Below are 17,322 nucleotides of genomic sequence, written 5' to 3'. Positions count from 1 at the left end.
TTTGCTCTTACATGTGCGGCAGAAAGCTGTTTACATGGGTCACTCTGTTCCTTCCTCTCCTCCTCTTCTGAGGGGAAAGTAGCAGGGTCCAGCTTCTCTCTTCTTTGATAGGAGAAATGGCATCTGTGCTGCTCTGTTTACCTGCCTCTGTCCTCCCCTTCCGCAAAAGAGCAGTGGTTCTTTCCACTATACTTCCTGCCTACCCTTCCTTTCCTGTCTGTTAAAGGAGTAGTGGTATTTGGGGTATCTTAATGGGCAACGAAGGAGCCACTTGCTCCCCAGCCCAATTTAGTCGCCTTGCTTGGGCAAAGTTTCTGTTTGCTTTAGGCTAGTGAGTTTTTTTTCAAGCCCTCTTGATATTCCATGATAGAAGGGCGTGGGTTATTTTGGACAGCCAGTGAAACCGTTTAGAGCCTCAGTAGTACCTCCCTTACTGCATCTTATTTTTAAAATATCATGCATGATATAGCTGAGTGGTTCTGGCTGCAAGAGAGATGCTGGCCTAAAAGGCAGTAAGGAGCTGTTCATTCACAGCAGTGGTTTGGCAGTAGTGATTCTACTGAAGTATCTGTTTTGGAATTGTAATCCAATGCATCACTAAATTTATACAAATATCAGTCATTTTTTTATGGTGAGACTCCAGATATTAAGAGCATAGAAATCATAAAATCAACTGCCTTTCTGAGAATAAATTGATAAATGGCACATAGACAGAATTTCCACATGGCTCTGAGGTAATGATGGTAGTTAAAGATTATTATTTGGAGTGCTTTGCCCAAACTTTGCGACTTTACATTAATGATCCTTCACTGAGAGAAGACTCAGACACATTTGCAGTTGGCTGGAGGTTATTGGTCCACACAAGTTCAATAGATTGGGAGTTGAAATGGGTCTTGCTGAACCAGCTGGTCCAGAGAGCAAGATGAAATTACCTGCAGACCTGTTTCCAGCAAACGCCTTCATTTGCTCACGAGCCCATCGATTTAAATGGCACTCCTCATGTGCCTAAAGTTAAGCATTTGCAGGATCAGGGAGGGCCTAAATTCTTAGGTGGTAAACAGTATTGTCGTATCTGTATGCCTCCACATATTAATAAAGTTGCCCTCGCACCACTGAGGTTAAGTGTCATTCCCAGGGTCAAACAGGAAATTTGTGGTAGAGTCAAATAACTGAGCCCAGATAAGACTCTCCTTCCTCTGCCTATTTTGTGCTGAGAAACCTACCGGGGAGAGAGAGGCTATAACTATTCTTTGTTCTTAAGAGCTGAGACTCAGGTGGAGCAGGGCATGGTGTCTAATCCAAATTCTTGAATTGTTTTAAGAGTTAAACTCTGAGAATTGGCACTATGACATACATGTAAGCATCTCCAGAACTTCTCAGTATGGAAGTGTTGGAATAAGGTATCAGAGCCATGAAAAAATGCATCTTACATTGTGGAACTTGAACTTTTACTATGTGGAATCAGCACAAGTATACAGTTTTATTTCTCTTTTTATGCATAATACATAAAAAGGGCTTTGTATCTTAAAACAAAATTAAATCTAGTAGCCTCTTGTAGTTTGAACAGTTGTACTGTAGTTACATGGCCCAATCTCTGAAAATAGCCACAGCTATTGGATGGAACAGTTTAGTTACCATCTTAATATATGAGCTTTGTTAGAATTTTTTGTGGCGATTGACTCTTTGTACTATTCTTTCTAGTGAGAATATGAATGCTTTGAGAGGCTGGATGTTACTGTGGAACAAACATACAAGGCACACAGATTTGTATTTGACATATGGCTCAGCTAATCGCTATTTCTTTCCTGTTTCTGACCACATCTCACAAAGGTCATTATGATCACTGGGTTGTGACATGTTAAATTGCATCCAATGTGTTTGAATCTAGCTTTCTGTGAAGCAATTTTAAAATGTTCTAGTTAAGAAATTAAAAAAATTTAAAACAAGTTTCTATAAAACATTAATTTTACTGAAAAATTCAGTGCATTACTGTGTCATAGAATTCATAGCCTTTAATACATATATAAAATACAGTGTCAGTAGCATTGATACTTGGTCCTTATTCAAGGAGATTGCCATTAGCTTGAATGGGAGTTTGCCTGAGTAAGACTTGAGTGACCATTGAGTTAGAGTGCAAGGATTTTTGGCTCTGTGCATGACGGAAATACAGGATTGACTCCTCTTGGAGCTAACTGGCGTTGCATATGGGCGTTTCTTGTGTATCAGCGAGTAAGTGCACAAAATCATCTCTTTCAGCATAATGTATTTCTATTGTATATTAATAGGTAAATTGAGTGCCTACTTTAGAATAGAAGTGTCCTAATTAGTGAGAATGTTGTACAAATTAGGAAGTGATGATGTGTATGTAGCACCTAAATACTGAAAAACAAAATAATTCTTGCTCTAAAGTGATTCTGTCTCTTGTTGCAATGGAAGTTGTAGGGCATGCTATAAGTGCTTAGCATGTAATTACAGTTGCCTTTAGTAAGCTTGATGTAAGATGGCCATTTTGGCTCTGCTCTTGTGCATTTGAGGGTAGAATGAGCAACTTGTCCATTACCAGCCCAACCATAGTGATCTCACAGAAGTATTTATGCCCACACAAACCTGATGGCAACATTAGAAGTACTGAAGAATTTCTCCATCTCCAGTCACTGCAGCCAGGTTGTAGGGTCTGCTTCCCCCTTAAGATCATATGATGAGTAAACATATACTTGACAGCACCATTAAGCTGAAGAAGTGTGTATGCGTACAGTAAGACCAATCTGGGCATATCTCAGATCAGAACTTAAACACTAAGGTATATATGTATGGCTGTATACAAATCAATGAAAACAGTAACACTCGTGCATCAAGCTGAGAATGTGTATTCCCATATGTTAACTAAAATTTGCCATGGAATTTAGAAACTTCTGAGAATTTTCTCACTAGTGGTCTGGGATTGCTTTCTTCTTTGGAAAGAGAGATACTTTCCAAATGAGAATATTGGAGATTGAGCACTGGCCATCGCCTTGGAATGACCAGATAAACACCCAAGTGTTTGATTGAAGTGTAAGATGAGAACAACTTTATTAATATTATACTGAAAATTAAAACACCTTTGCATTCTCTAATGCTGTTAGGATAGCATTTCTAATAAACCATTCTTAAAGAAATAAGTGACAGATGAAATAAAAATTATACTGTAGTTTCAGATTTATTTATGGGTATTTGGAAGTAGGAGTAGTCTGTAGTTTAGAGAATTGCCTACATTTATGAACATGCTTCATATTTTGTTCAGTATTCCAAATGAATGAATGACCTGGAAAATATAGTATGCAATGACCAATGGGTGGATCATGATGTCTTAGGATATAAGGAGTACTTTTACCCATATCTGAAAGTAGGTCACCACTGCAGAGCTCTTCTCTAGGTAATGCTATATAAACAGCTTCCTGTTTGGGGGGGGGGAAAAACCAAAACCCCACAAATTAGTATCAGTGAATTTTTTTTCTATCAGGTAACAATTTGGTGGCAGGGAAGAGAATGGGGTTGTGGTGATACCCTTACCTTTGCTGAAATACTTGCATGTACTTTGAGTTTTCCAATCATATTTAACTTGCAACAACACAAATGTATTTTCAGATTTACAAAACATGTGACTAAGAGCTACTTCAGAAAACACGTATGCACAAGAGTAGTTTCACTTATCTGAATAGTCCTGTTTAGTATTGTTAGACTGGGAAGGTTGGCTTAGGGACAGGGGGAATTTGACTGAGACGGGAGATGTAGGTACAATTCCCGTGTCAGTCACAGACTTCCTGTGTGAATTTAAGCAAGTAATTTAATCTGCTCCGCTCCACATCTGTAAAATAGAATACTTCTCTACCTCACATGGGTGTTGTGAGGATAAAATCCATTCACGATCATGATAGGTCAGCTGCATTGGTGATGATGGCCATGTGAGTGGTTGTTTAAAAGGTAGTTTTCACATTATTATACAGTGCTGGTTTATTATTTTTGCAATGATATTGAAAATAAAGCTGTCTTCTGTCTGTTCTCTTAGTTTACATCAAAATGCATGTGTAAATGTTTGAATGTTTAAGAGGCAAGGTGTGACAATTCTGTTTTGTTTTTAAACTATATATTGCTCTTGTGTATTGGAGATATGCCAAGATTGAACTAATAAGCAGATATTACTTCAGGGGGAATTGTGTGTGCTTTGGCCTATTGTATTTAAATGAAGTAGAAGCATTGTTTAAAAATTTGGTACTAGTCATTCCAGACATTCGTTTTATGGTTTCATCAAGCTGCAGCCTAAAAAAAAAAGGCAAAAAAAAAGCACACATACACATTTTCTTGGTATGCGAACTTCTTACACTAATGTGCTTGGTTTCCAGACGTGTTGAGCGCCAAAATTTCTAAGTCAATTGCCATTGTTAATGTTCTTGCACCTCTAAAAATCAGGCCCTACTGTTCTTTGCTGTTGTCATGATATTTACAATTTAATGAAAGGTTTTATTCCTAAATGTTATGGACGTTCACTGTAACAGCATAGCAATGTTAGCCAAAAGAGTCTTATTTATCTTGTTAAAGTGATTTAAGTGGTGTTTTGCAAAAAACGATAGTAAACATTTCCTATATGTTTAGCTTTAACAAACTACTGTGCTCTTTAGATTTTCAAGGAAAAAAATCCTTAATCCAAAGTATTTATGTTTAAACCAGTAATACTGTGGTGTTTGGCTTCAGTACTTTGTTAACCTAATCAGAAATAAATTTTAGAGAGCAGCCTGTGAAGTAAATTAGACAGGGAGGTTTCCTTAGTATTTCCTGCAGTTTCCGGGATGCAAGGCAATTCAAAATAACTGCTAAAAAACCCTGCGATTTGAGGAAATTACTGTGAATACAGACAAAAATGTCTAAAATTTGCCCTATGTACTCAATCTCACCACAGCTTGTAAAGTCAGTTAAATTTAGACAATTTCAGGTCCTATGGAACAGCAAATAAGAAAAGTTTAAAGCAAGAGATGTTTGTGAAAAACTCTTTAAAGTAATTTGTGTTGACATTTCTTAGTCTTCTTTGTGAAAGGACTTTAAATAGTAGTTCTGTTTTCATAGATGTAAGATTATAAAATAACACTGCATTTAAAGAGAACTGGCGTAAGAATATTTTAAGCTATAATATTGCATTTGCTTCAACAACATGGTCACCTTCAACAACTTACTTTCTTATGAGGAACTTTGTTAGGATCATAAGGCAACCTGAATTTGTGCACTAAAATAACCGCTGTGCCTGTGCCTTGTGTGGGTGGTGTTATAACTCAATTCATAAATAGGATTTTCACTGTATTCTGAATAAAAGGAAGCTATCCAGATATCCCAGTGACTTTCTAGCAGGGTTGCCTGTCCCTAAGCGTGTTTCTGACAGATATGATAAACAAGCAGACTTCATTGCTCACTTTGTCTGATCAGCATTTGGACAAGAACCTTGGCAGTTAATGAAACTGATTTTTCTAAACTGCCAAAGGATAACCACCAAGTTTGTTACACAAGGTATTGTGTGGTATCTGCAAATTATAAGACATTCTTCAACCTTCTCTGAAAAAACATTTAATCCATTTGCAGTCTATATCCTAGATTTCCCCCCCCCCCATCCTGTTTGGCTTCTTGCCAGTGGGAATGTCAGTACATGTGCAATCTAAACATTTGATGTTTACAAAAGAGGTGTCTGCCATAGGAATATCAAGTTTAAGAGCTAATGTTAACCAAGCTGTATTTAATCTAATAAAATATCTTAAACACAGATTTTCTATAGAGGGTTAAGCTTCTTCATTCGTAAATGCCATTGTTTGTTGTCCTTTTTTTCTTGTGTATGTACTGTCTGAATTGCTGAATACTTTTATTACCTGGAGGTTTTGACACATCAGATCAGGATTTACCTCAGATAGTCCAGTCCAGGTATTTCATTTATTTTGGATTGCACTATACAGCAGATACTTTAAAGTTTCTGGACTGTTTTAAAAATGGTTTTGAAGGATATTTACACTGTTGCTCAAAAAAAAATCTGATAAAATATGAAGGTACTTGCAGGCACAATAAAAATGCATTGCATACATGGAATTATGGTGAGTGGTGATTTTTTTGAAAAACACATCATTCAGTCCTGTCACAAAGTAAGCATTTTGAAGTGGCCCTCTTAAGAAAAGGGAATGACACAGCAGAACAGTCTTCTTAACTATCTGTGCCCTGTTCTTTCTTGGTTGTTGATTCTTGAGTCCATCATAGGCATATTAAAGACTTTGTTTCGGATGTTCTGACCATCAGAAATTAGTTGAGAGGAGGGATTGTCAGTGAAGACCTATCTCAGAACTTGAAGTGCTAGGGACAGAGGGTGACAATGCACTCAGTTGGCTGCAGAGGATGTCATTAATGGCAGCATCCCTGTTCCAGTACTCTTTAGCAAATTCTATGGAATATAAAATTGAAATAGAGAAGGGCTGTAAAGTTCAAACCAAGTGCATTCCTTATTTTATACCAAAATTTCCATGCATACGAAACATAAAAATTAGAGTAAATTTACAGTGTTGCTTCTCCAACACAAACAGAACAAGAATTTTCCTACATTTTGGCTATAAATTTCTCCATAAATAAGGCACCTTTCAAATGATTTTCTGTATGTTATTTTAGAGCAATTAGGTCTCTACAAAAAAAACAAAACAATGAAGTTGAAATACTTGATCTTTCCCATGTCACACCTCAGATCTCCCCCGTCGACTTTTGGTCCTGTGCAAATTCAGTTATGAGAGCAGTGATCTGTTGTTGGCATGGTGTGAATAATTGCCCTGACAGCTTGGAAAATATATATGTTTTGGACCAGATTTAGAAAGTGGCATATACTAGGAACTGAGCGTCAGTGTTGGAAAGCTCACTTAATTCTGGGGAGGAAACTGCAGTGTTGAAAGTGGCTATAATCTCTCCTCTATGTTAGGCACCTGCGGGAGCAATGTTCCTGCTTTGCTTTCCTCTGGGTAAATTTCTGTTGGACGTAAGAGGGAAGGCTGCTGCAGGCAGATATCCTCTATACCTCCCTGTCCCAGGATTGATGAATCCTTTACCTGTTAAAAATAACATGACAAACATTGTTTTCTTCAGAGCAAATTTTATTTCTTATGATTTATTTCCCATTGTTATTCCAAAGGAGGAGTCACTGAAGTCTGTCTTGTCTCTATGTAGGGTTTGTGTTGATCTCCATCCAAGGTAAATTTTCTTTCAAACTGTGGCTGGTGTCCAAAACAAAAATTGAAATGTGTCTCAGTCTGGCTGATTTTCTAATATTTCACGGAGGTGTTTCTGTTTCTTTTTGAGGTTTCCATTTCTAAATACAAATTTAAAACAAGACAAAAACAAAAGAGGAGTCAACTGCTAATAATGGTGATAGCTTATTTGTTCATTTAAATATTGGAAGATACTCAGTAGGGTGAATGTTTTGTTGTTGGGATACAGACCTGTCACATCTTTCTCTGATTCATATCTGTGACCCAGTTTTGTAGTCACTGAAAATGGTATGATCTGGTATATTGCTGTTAGCAGGGGGATGTTCAAAATTACTTGCTGATATTAGCCCATATACTTGTAGGTGGCCACATGCTAAAAACCACAGCTCATCCTATTTTATGTAAATGAGTGTATATAGCTGTTGTCCATGCTGTACTTACTGTGTGGGTGAATAGAAGACTTCACTTTCTTTTACTATCACTCCAGCACCTTGCACAAACGCTAATTCTATCTTTATTTAAAATGGGCCCGGTTTTCTTACTTTTGGTTAGTATTGTATATTTGGCATGAACTGTGTAATCTGTTTGGTAGTTAACAATGGGCACTTGTCTCTGAAAACAGGAGATAAGTTTTTGAGTTGAACAAAACAATTATGCTGCTATAGTAAGGATCTCATTGTATTCCTATTACAAGTACCAAGATGAGTTTTTTCCTTAATTTTTCTGTGTGGGGGATTTTTCTGTGTACATGTCTTTTTGTGTGAATGCCTTCACATCCAGAAAAGTGTTCTAAATGTTTTACCTCCTTTCCCTTCCCAACCATTTTCAATGCCCCCATTTTGTGGTTGTCATTATTATTTTAGCTAGGGAGGGTTGAAAATGAGTGTAGACCCATCATTCATTGCTGCTAATTATTTATTAACATAGGCTGCTACCAAGGAGCATGAAGCTCTCCCACCATCAGCTTTGTTGGTGCTCCCAGCCCCTGTTTTGCCCACGGAGAGAGATCGCTATGGGTAGAAAATAACCACTGGTCTCCTGCATGGCAGAGGAAATTACTGCTAAGTCATGGCATAAACCCCAGCTGAGTAAAGAATTTATAATTTGTGTTGATTGACCTTGAACAAATTCTCAGCCCAGAAGAAATCTTGTATTTGGTGTTGGTCTGATAAAAATCTGAGAACCTTTTAAAAACCATTTGTCTTCAGAGTCCTCATTTTTGCTAAGAAACTTTTCCTTAATATTTCTTTTCACTGGACTTAAATTTTCAAATGTGTCCTCTACTATTGTCTACCTACATTTTTGAGTGCACAACTTAACTTGGGGGCCTTATTTCTTTTCCAAGCTATTGAGCACCAGTAACTCCATTTGACTTTAGTAGGAGGAACACAGAATCATAGAAGGGACCTCAAGAGATTATCTAGTCCAGTCCCCTGCATTCAAGGTAGGAGCAAGTAACCTCTCGACCAGTGCTTCTCAAGCTATCTGATGTGGGGGACTGACCATGTTTTTTTCCAATGTGCACACAGACCGGCAGCTGATGGTTCGCAGACAGGCACCGGTCCGCAGACCACCACTTTGAGTAGCACTGATTTAGACCATCCCTGACCGGTGTTTGTCTAACTTGCTCTTAAATCTCTCCAATGATAGATATTCCAAAACCTCCCTAGTCAATTTATTCCAGTGCTTACTCACCTAGACAGTTAGGAAGCTTTTCCTAATGTCCAACCTAAACCCTCCCACCAGATGCAATTTAAGCCCATGTGCTCATCATGCTTGGAAATCACATGCTGGATTTTTGGCACTCAAAATCAGCAAATGGTTTTTGAAAATGTAGGTCTTAACATTTATTGCTTGTCGATTTCAATGAGATCAGTGATATGGGGGAGAACCTCAGATTTTAAAAGTTGCTACTGTTCAAGGGGTTTATATCTGTTTTGAGAGGTTTACAGCTTTACTATACAGTATTCCATTTATTTTACTGGGACTTAGTTGCAAAGTAAAAATTGGTGCACAGTCAGGTCCATATAAATGGAAATGTTAGGAACAACATGTAAATTAAGTATGGGAAAGATCCTGGCAAATGAAATAATATGCCAAAGCGTAATGAAAAGAATGACACGTCCCACTGAAAAAATTGCAGAACTTAGTTCTCCTAGTCAGAGCAACAATTCAGCTGGTTCAACTGATATTAATGAATTCAGTATGATCAAAGGGAAGATGTTTAAAAAATAAATAGAAGAACATTGCACTAAAATGCTGTATTGTTAGTTTAAGTTAAACCCACAAAACAAGAAACGTCAGAGCTGAGGCTGCTATTCCAGTCTTCTATTCCTCCAGGCTTTTATTCGCAGCTGCATGGTAACATTGCACAAGTACTAACACCTGAGAGTACATGAGGATAATAGATGAATGAAATCTGAAGCACCTATTTCTGTATTAAAGTACAAGAGGGAAGACGGACAGTTTATCGGGATGTAGACTGAGCTGCATGAAGGCTGAACTGTTATGGGCCAAACACCTGTACCCGGTCTCTGAGATTTCACTTAGGAGTTAAAAAATGGCATTTGTACCTGCAGTTCAGCTAACTGTATCTAGCTACCTGATTCATGTGCATAAACATGGGTTTTTGACATAAAATTGGATTGCTTACTCTGTTTACATCAGTACCTTTAGGATGGTATGGTAGTTTCTTGTAGAAATTGTGCCTATGACTTGGAGTTGTTTAATTGTAAATAATTGAATACTTCAGTCTAAAGCTTGAAAATCTCAAATATATAGATAATAGTGAGCAGCATAAAGATATATGGAGGTGAGGGAGAGAAGGACCACCTTTAGGGGCTAAAGCAAAGGAGAAAAAACTTCTTATAACTTAATTCACTTTACTGCTTAAATGTCTAACACTATAGTTTAGCAGCAGAACAGTTCTACATTCTAATGTTGCACAGATTAGAAAATACCATGGTAATTTTGTTTTTCATACAGATACTTGATTTGCAAAAGAGCAAGATCTGAAGTAGAATTAAAATTTTTTTTGGCAGTTATAATTTTCCCTCCTAATAATACTTACATAATACTGCAGTTAACCTGTTACAGAAACTTGCAAGAAAGTGAGGAACCTTTTTTGAATATGACATTGGTTTACATTTATATACGTTCATTGCCTTCATTTTTTTTTGGTCTGTATAGACAAAAGGACACTTGTTTTCCTAGTCTTGGCTAGAATACAAATTGTCATAATAAAATAACTACTGTACTTGGAGAGTGGGAGCTTTAACAAATCAGTTCACAAGTCTTTTTTTTCCCCCGTATGAAGTTCTTTTTTGAACATTTTAAAGTTTTCCCTCAAATATTGCCTTGAAGACTGTAGACAAAGTGCAGCACTGTTCTGTTTATAGTAGCTACAAAAAATCTGTTTCCTCCATAAGTCATCAGAAATTATTGGAGGTATGTATTTTTCAGCAGAAATAACATTTTACTATATTACTTTCAGACTTTTTTGAAAGAGGGTTATTTTGGTAACTTGCAGCTATATGTAACTATATGAGCACTAATTATATATCTTCCTACTGTATTTTCCTTGCAGGAAATTCAGGACTGGTCTCAGAAAAAAGAACAGAGTACGAAGAGACTAACAAATTTATTTGGGCATAAGCTTTCGTGGGCTAAAGCCCACTTCATCAGATGCATGCAGTAGAAAATACAGTAGACAGACACCCAACAGGTGTAGAGGGCTTCTGGGAGTGGATGGATCATTACACAAAGTAAAAACTATTTCCCCATGCTAATTTTCCCCCTGCTGTTACTCACACCTTCTTGTCAACTGTCTAAATGGGCCATCCTGATTATCACTACAGAAGTTTTTTTTCTCTCCTGCTGATAATAGCCCACCTTAATTGATTAGTCTTGTTAGAGTTGGTATGACAACACCCATTTTTTCTGTGTGTGTGTGTGTGTGTGTGTGTGTGTGTGTCTTCCTACTGTATTTTCCACTGCATGCATCTGATGAAGTGGGCTTTAGCCCACGAAAGCTTATGCCCAGATAAATTTGTTATTCTCTAAGGTGCCACAAGTAGTACTCGTTCTTTTTGTTGATACAGAGTAACACAGCTACCACTCTGAAACCAAGCCCAATATATTAAGGATGCAGATAAGGCATCACCTACTAAGCCAAAGCAGTTAAACTTGATTTTGACCACATCGGGCTAAAGCTAATCTTGATCTGGCTTGTTTGTCCAGGGCCAAACCTTGTTATAACCTTATTAAAAGCAATTTCTTCAACCTAGCCTGTGCTATTAAAATGGTTGCTCTGTTCATGGACATGGGGTATCATTCTTCCAATCTTGATATTGTTCAACAAAATATCAAAATGCATCATACTATTAGTGTGCTTTACATTTAAAAATACAGTAATTAAACCAGAGAACTTAAGTGTCTCTAAAACAAATAAAAGAGCACATCACCAATAAAACATTTTTTTTTCACATTTGGGATAGTTTCCAAGTAAAGTGAAGCTGTTTTTTGCAGGTGGCTTTTAAGTGCGATAAGTGCTCATGCATATTGCTACAGAAAGATTCACACTGGAAATGAAAGTCCTTTATCTGCAAGAGACATTGGCAAAACAAGCTTTCCAACACTTGACAATGTGTATCCTCTTCTGAACTTTAATGCCCTCCTTTATGAGTATGGTCTTGGGGCTTTTTGGCTTAAAATACTTAAATCTGGTGTCAGTTACAAGATGGCCAGAAGTTCGCTAGGACAAAAGTGCAGTGATCTGACAGCAAAGTGCAGTGATCTGACATCAATAACTTTTGTTTAATCTTCACCTGGATTTTGGTTTGAACAGATCTATACTAAACGCTCTGTATCTGATTTCCACTTACCAGAAGTGTCTAGTCCCCACATTTGAGTATTAAGAATTAGGATCAGGATTGCCCTATAAATAGTTTAAGTTGGGGGAAAAAAACCACAGGCCTTACTTAGTTTCTTGCATGAGTCGTCATCTTCGTATTGTTCCACACCACTTCTAGACTAATGCGTGTTAAGATTGGATGGAATGGAATGGCTGAGGGGCATGTGACTCAAAGCGAAAGCTGAAAACAGACCGAAAAACCAATCTAGTATAGTTAAACATTTCCTTAAATATTCCCTCCATTTTTTTTCAGTAAATAGAGCTCTCAAATTTTTAGTAATTGTTTGTGGAGTGGAAGGTATCCGCTTTTGTTCAGCCATTTAATATCCTTTGCTCCTCAATCTCATTAAGAAAAAGATTGAAACTTTACTGTACCTAGCAAGTTGTAAACTTATGTCAGTTTAATCACTGTTCTGATTACAGCATTCATTGACAGCTACCACACTGAAATAAAAAGGGGGTGGGTGGCGGGGGGAGGGTAATGAGAAACTCTAGGACTAACTGTGATACTGTATCTCAGAGCAGGACCACATCAATCTGCATTGTGTGAGATTACCAGACAGTAAATCAGCTGTGCTGTGTTAAAGCCAGAAACCAGTAGCATTTGCACTTGCTCCCTGTTTCCCACTCATTGTAAAACCATGCCCTATCACTTGATAGACCTGGAAAGGAAGTGCAAAGGAAGTGAATGCCACTGCTGGTTCAGAATGTTCCAGTGTGGTTGGAAAGTTTGAGAAACAGCCCGGGTGAGAAGAACAAGACCTTACTGACAGGGTTCAATCCTGGTTAGGTCTGTTTCACATCAACTTTCTAAATCACAGCACTCCCTTTCTCCCCCCTACCCTCCCTCCAAGCCCCTAGGCTCACGCTCTCTCTGGGTCTCTGGCACTCTCACCTCTGCCTTTTTTAACAGGTTATGCAGCCAAGGCAGAACATTGAGCACTTTTTTAATTTTTTCATCTTAGGGGAATTAAAAAATGTGTAAATTACAGGTCTGCTTGCTTCTGAAAAACCTCTTACTTCTCAGGACTTTTCTACTGTAAATTTTATATTGTGAATGCTTTTTCTGTTGAGTCTTATTCTTTGTCCTTTGATTTATGGAACCACAGATTATTCCAACATTTCCGTTGGTGGCATGGCAGATCTGGCTTGTCATGTTCCAAATTAACCAGCATCATAATCTGATTTTTGTCTGACTCTGAGCATTTAAAAGCTGAATGCATGTATATCATGTATATAGTAGAAGAAATTATGTATATGCCAAGAGTCTTTTTATTTTTTCCTGTCTCTCCACACTGGTCTATAAAAGCGTATAAAACAGAATATTTAGGTCACAGAGTCGTAAGAAAAGCTGCTGGAGTTTTAAATAAACCACAAAATGTGTCCCTTGTATACCACACCCTGCCATTTTGCATGGATTTATGCACAACTTCAGCATCAATATAGTAAACACTCTCTACTGGCAACCCTGTCATTTTAGAGCCTCCTAGTGCATCTCAAGTTCCAAATTCAGCAACAAGGTTTACTTACTATTTTTCACCCTCCTCCAGGCTGTCATTAAATGAAAGATCAAGTAGCACAATTTGCTGGACTGAAAATGTCTTTAAAAATGGGACTAAATGAATGTATGTGTTCACTTTACTGTAGATAGTGTCTTTGGCCTTACCCTGCAAAGACCTGTGCACATTGTAAACTTTGTGTGTGAGTAGTCCCATTTCCTTTAAGGAATCACTACAGCAGGTTAATTGACTTCAGTAGAACAATTTGTATATGTAAAGTTCAGTACCCGCATACATTTTTGCATGATTGGGGTGTGATTCATTGTCATCTTAAACAAATAATGAATGTGAGAATAACAATAAGAAGAAGGGAAATTTGCAGGGAATGGATGCCCAGTTAATTTTCTATATGTGGCCTGTGACTTTTGATATTGTTTATAGACATTTTTCTATCATTGCAATAATGCCAGGTTTAATACATTAAGTATAATACAATGATTTATAGTTAGTGGTAATCCTATCAGTGATGATGAACAAGATGAAATTAACCCTTCCCCCCCCCCCCCCAAAAAGTCAAAATCGGAGAAACCCAGCAACACACACACCACAAATATAGTTTTTACATTCATGTTTGTACATTGGAATATAGGTCTTGATAGAGGCATTTTGAGAAACCAAACCAATGAAGTAAATAAAATTAAAATAAAAGGCCAAGTCCACGTTCTGTCACAGACATGGAAGCATTAATATTATATGGAATGATCAGTGGTGCTTAAGACAGAGGTCCATTGGTAAAAAAAAAAAAATGCAGTGTCTGCCGTCAGTATTCTCTCTGATGGCCCCACCGATTTTTTTTATTTTTTTCTTCCTCCTCCTGATCTCTGAAATAGTCCAAATCTGATGTACACAGCAAAACACCTCCTTCTCCTCAAGGCATTAAAAAATTGGAGTTCGGTGTAAGGCTTAAGGAGAGGAGGGACAGAAGTTTCTAAGTTACTGCTGATGGGTTATCTTAAACAATACTGATAGTTAAACTTAAAAATTGGGTGCCCTTTAGTTGTTGTTTTAAATGAAATATATGCTTTTATCCAGTAGATTCAAAATATTTTAAAGACCATAGTGAATCTAAATCTTCCATGCCCAGTCACTGTTTCTAACGTTTTCCTATCTCTTTCTTTTCCCAGGATGGCTCGTACTTGGCTGAGTTCCTGCTGGAAAAGGGCTATGAGGTGAGTGACTCAATGACCGACTGCAGGCTGATGGAAACACTTGGATACAGCAACCTCTAGCTTCCTTTGCTGCTGTCCTCCTTTGCGTATGTTTTCCACTCAGTCCTAGATAACAAATCAAAACTCTAGTAAAGAATGTGCAGCCTAGCCTGTAATCTTGCCAGCTTATTGTACTATTTATCATCTAGTGTCCACTGGTGGATTCTCTCTCCTCCTCTGGGTATATCTGCTTTGCATGCTTCCCGCTAACTTAGATAAGCGGCAACTTGTGAAAGCCAAAAGAATTAGGGAATAATTTATGATGTAATGCACCACATTTAAAAAACAACAACAAAAAAAACCTACTCCCAGTGAAATAACTTTTAATTTTGAAATTGCACTAAGCAATAAAAACCTTGCTAATCCATGGCAGGCTCATACTGAAAATTTAAATCCAGAGGTTGCTTTCTCATAGGCATTCTGGGTTCTTTATGGAGGTTTAGACTGGAGTGTAGTATTGTGCAGGGTTGTTTTTTTTAACTTTCTCAGATTTATGACTTCTGTGCTAAGAATTTGAGCCTTGTTTACTAACCTTGATGCAACAAAATGCATGAGACTTGTCATTTTGCGTCTTTTGTCCTTGAGTTTGGACTCTAATGTAAGCTGTGAAGTGACTTGGACTTTGACAGGCTTAAGTACAAGGAAAATAAATCTTTTTTGTCACATGCCTATCCCAGGGATTATACAGCAGTAATGTTCTTTTTGATGTCAGCAATGCAAAGGTCACACAGTTACCGTATCCTACAATTACTTAGTACTGTTGTGACTGTATAGCCACAGGTGTTTGCCTGCTCAGTATTGAAAGGTTGTCCCATAGTCTTAATCGTACAATAGAGAGAGAAAAAGAACCCTTATTAACCTGTAGCCCATCCCCTAGTAATGCAGTATTGTTTTATTTTCTTTTTTTTTTGATTAGTCTAATGTTAAGTGTCTAGGGAGACTGGCCTTCCACTACTTTCCTTTGGAAATTATTGCACAGCTTAGTAGAACTCACCATAAGAAAACTTTTTTTCTTGATATATCCATCCTAAATTTTTTTCTTCATTTCATCTTGTCACTCCTAGTTAATTCTACCATCTCTACCAACTTGGTTGTTCTTCACCTGTCCTTCTGAGTGTTTATGCATCTTTTACATTCTTTCACAGTACTTGGTTCTTTCTGTCCCTTCTTTTTTGTAGCAACATCTGATAGGAATAATTCAAATTCTGGGAGAAGGAGACCTGTGTAGTTTCTACAATAGTGATTTTCACTGTTGTGTATGTTGGCAGTTAATAGTTTTCTCTGCTTGCTTCCCTTTCCCAAACGGAAAGGGACTCTACATTTTTTTAGTGTAGGCAGCTTCGGCATTCCCTCCTACATTTCTTACAGATAAAATCGTGCACTCTGGCCCTGTTCACACTGGTACCAGAATTGTGCAGGCTATAACCACATTTAAACATGATTGTTTCCACCAGGTTTTTAGCACACTTCTCTGAGTAGTGTAGAAAGTTTTTTTTGAGAGACCCATTCTAACTTCTTTTTCGAGTGCTGGCCCCATGTGTATTCCACATGTGGGTATGCATGCGCACTATGTGCCCGAGTACAGAAATTCTCTCAAACAGTGCCCGTTAGCCTGCATATGTGCAATAGGTCTCCTTATGCTCCTGAGTGAGGGTATAAGAACCAGTGCTGGTTGACGTCTCTCCAGTTCTTTCTTACCGCTGCATGGTCTAGTCGCAATCCTGTGTCCTCTCTTCCTTCAGATTCTTTCTAGAACCTGTCAATATAATTGTAAATAGTTTTTATTCTGCTTAGTTCATGCATTTTTGTTGCTGGCTTCCTTGCACCCACTTCTAGTCTAAGGCCTTGCTTGTCAATCACCCATGTGTGGAATACAGATAGAGACCAGCACTTGAAGAAGAAATGGAGGTTACTTACTGTGACTGGAAATTCTTCAAGATGTGTGGTCCCTATCTGTCTTCCACTTCCTGCCCTCCATCCCCTCTGCTTCAGATCCTGTTGGATTTGTGGTCAGGGTGTGCATGGGTGCGCATGGGTGCACATGTGTGAGCCAACAGGTACTGCTTGTGAGAATTTCTGGGCTTGGGCATGTGGCACTCATGTGTACCAGCATGTGGAATACAGATAGGGGACACGCATCTCAAAGAACTTCCATTGAGAGTAAATATCCTTCTTATTTGCATAGGTACTTCATCACAGTATCTGAGTGCTACATTATCTGTGCTGAAAACTATCCTACCTAAGTGGTTCATAGTATAGTATTCTAACACCATTTTTGGATGAAAACATCTCTAGCCATACAGAAACTGTTAAACTAAAGCTTGTAGGTGGCATATTTCTGATCATCCTATTGTGGGCATGGCTCTTTCTGTATTCTGCAGTGTGATTAC

At 37.9% G+C, this 17,322-nt stretch overlaps 1 protein-coding gene across 4 annotated transcripts in view; it reads left to right on the top strand.

Annotated features, from left to right (window-relative positions):
• GMDS (GDP-mannose 4,6-dehydratase) overlaps window positions 1-17,322 on the top strand; it is a 542,341-nt gene that overhangs the window by 75,804 nt on the left and 449,215 nt on the right. For all 4 annotated transcript variants that reach the window (XM_007058823.4, XM_037893246.2, XM_043540188.1 and 1 more), the window contains exon 2: window positions 14,849-14,893. In XM_007058823.4, coding sequence (XP_007058885.2) covers window positions 14,849-14,893 — 45 coding nt within the window. The remainder of the gene's footprint in view (window positions 1-14,848; window positions 14,894-17,322) is intronic.

This window comes from Chelonia mydas, chromosome 2 (assembly GCF_015237465.2).
Source record: "Chelonia mydas isolate rCheMyd1 chromosome 2, rCheMyd1.pri.v2, whole genome shotgun sequence".
In the NCBI taxonomy this organism is placed as follows: domain Eukaryota; kingdom Metazoa; phylum Chordata; order Testudines; family Cheloniidae; genus Chelonia; species Chelonia mydas.
Note: the sequence above shows the minus strand (reverse complement) of the source record. Positions and strands in the feature narration are given on the sequence as shown.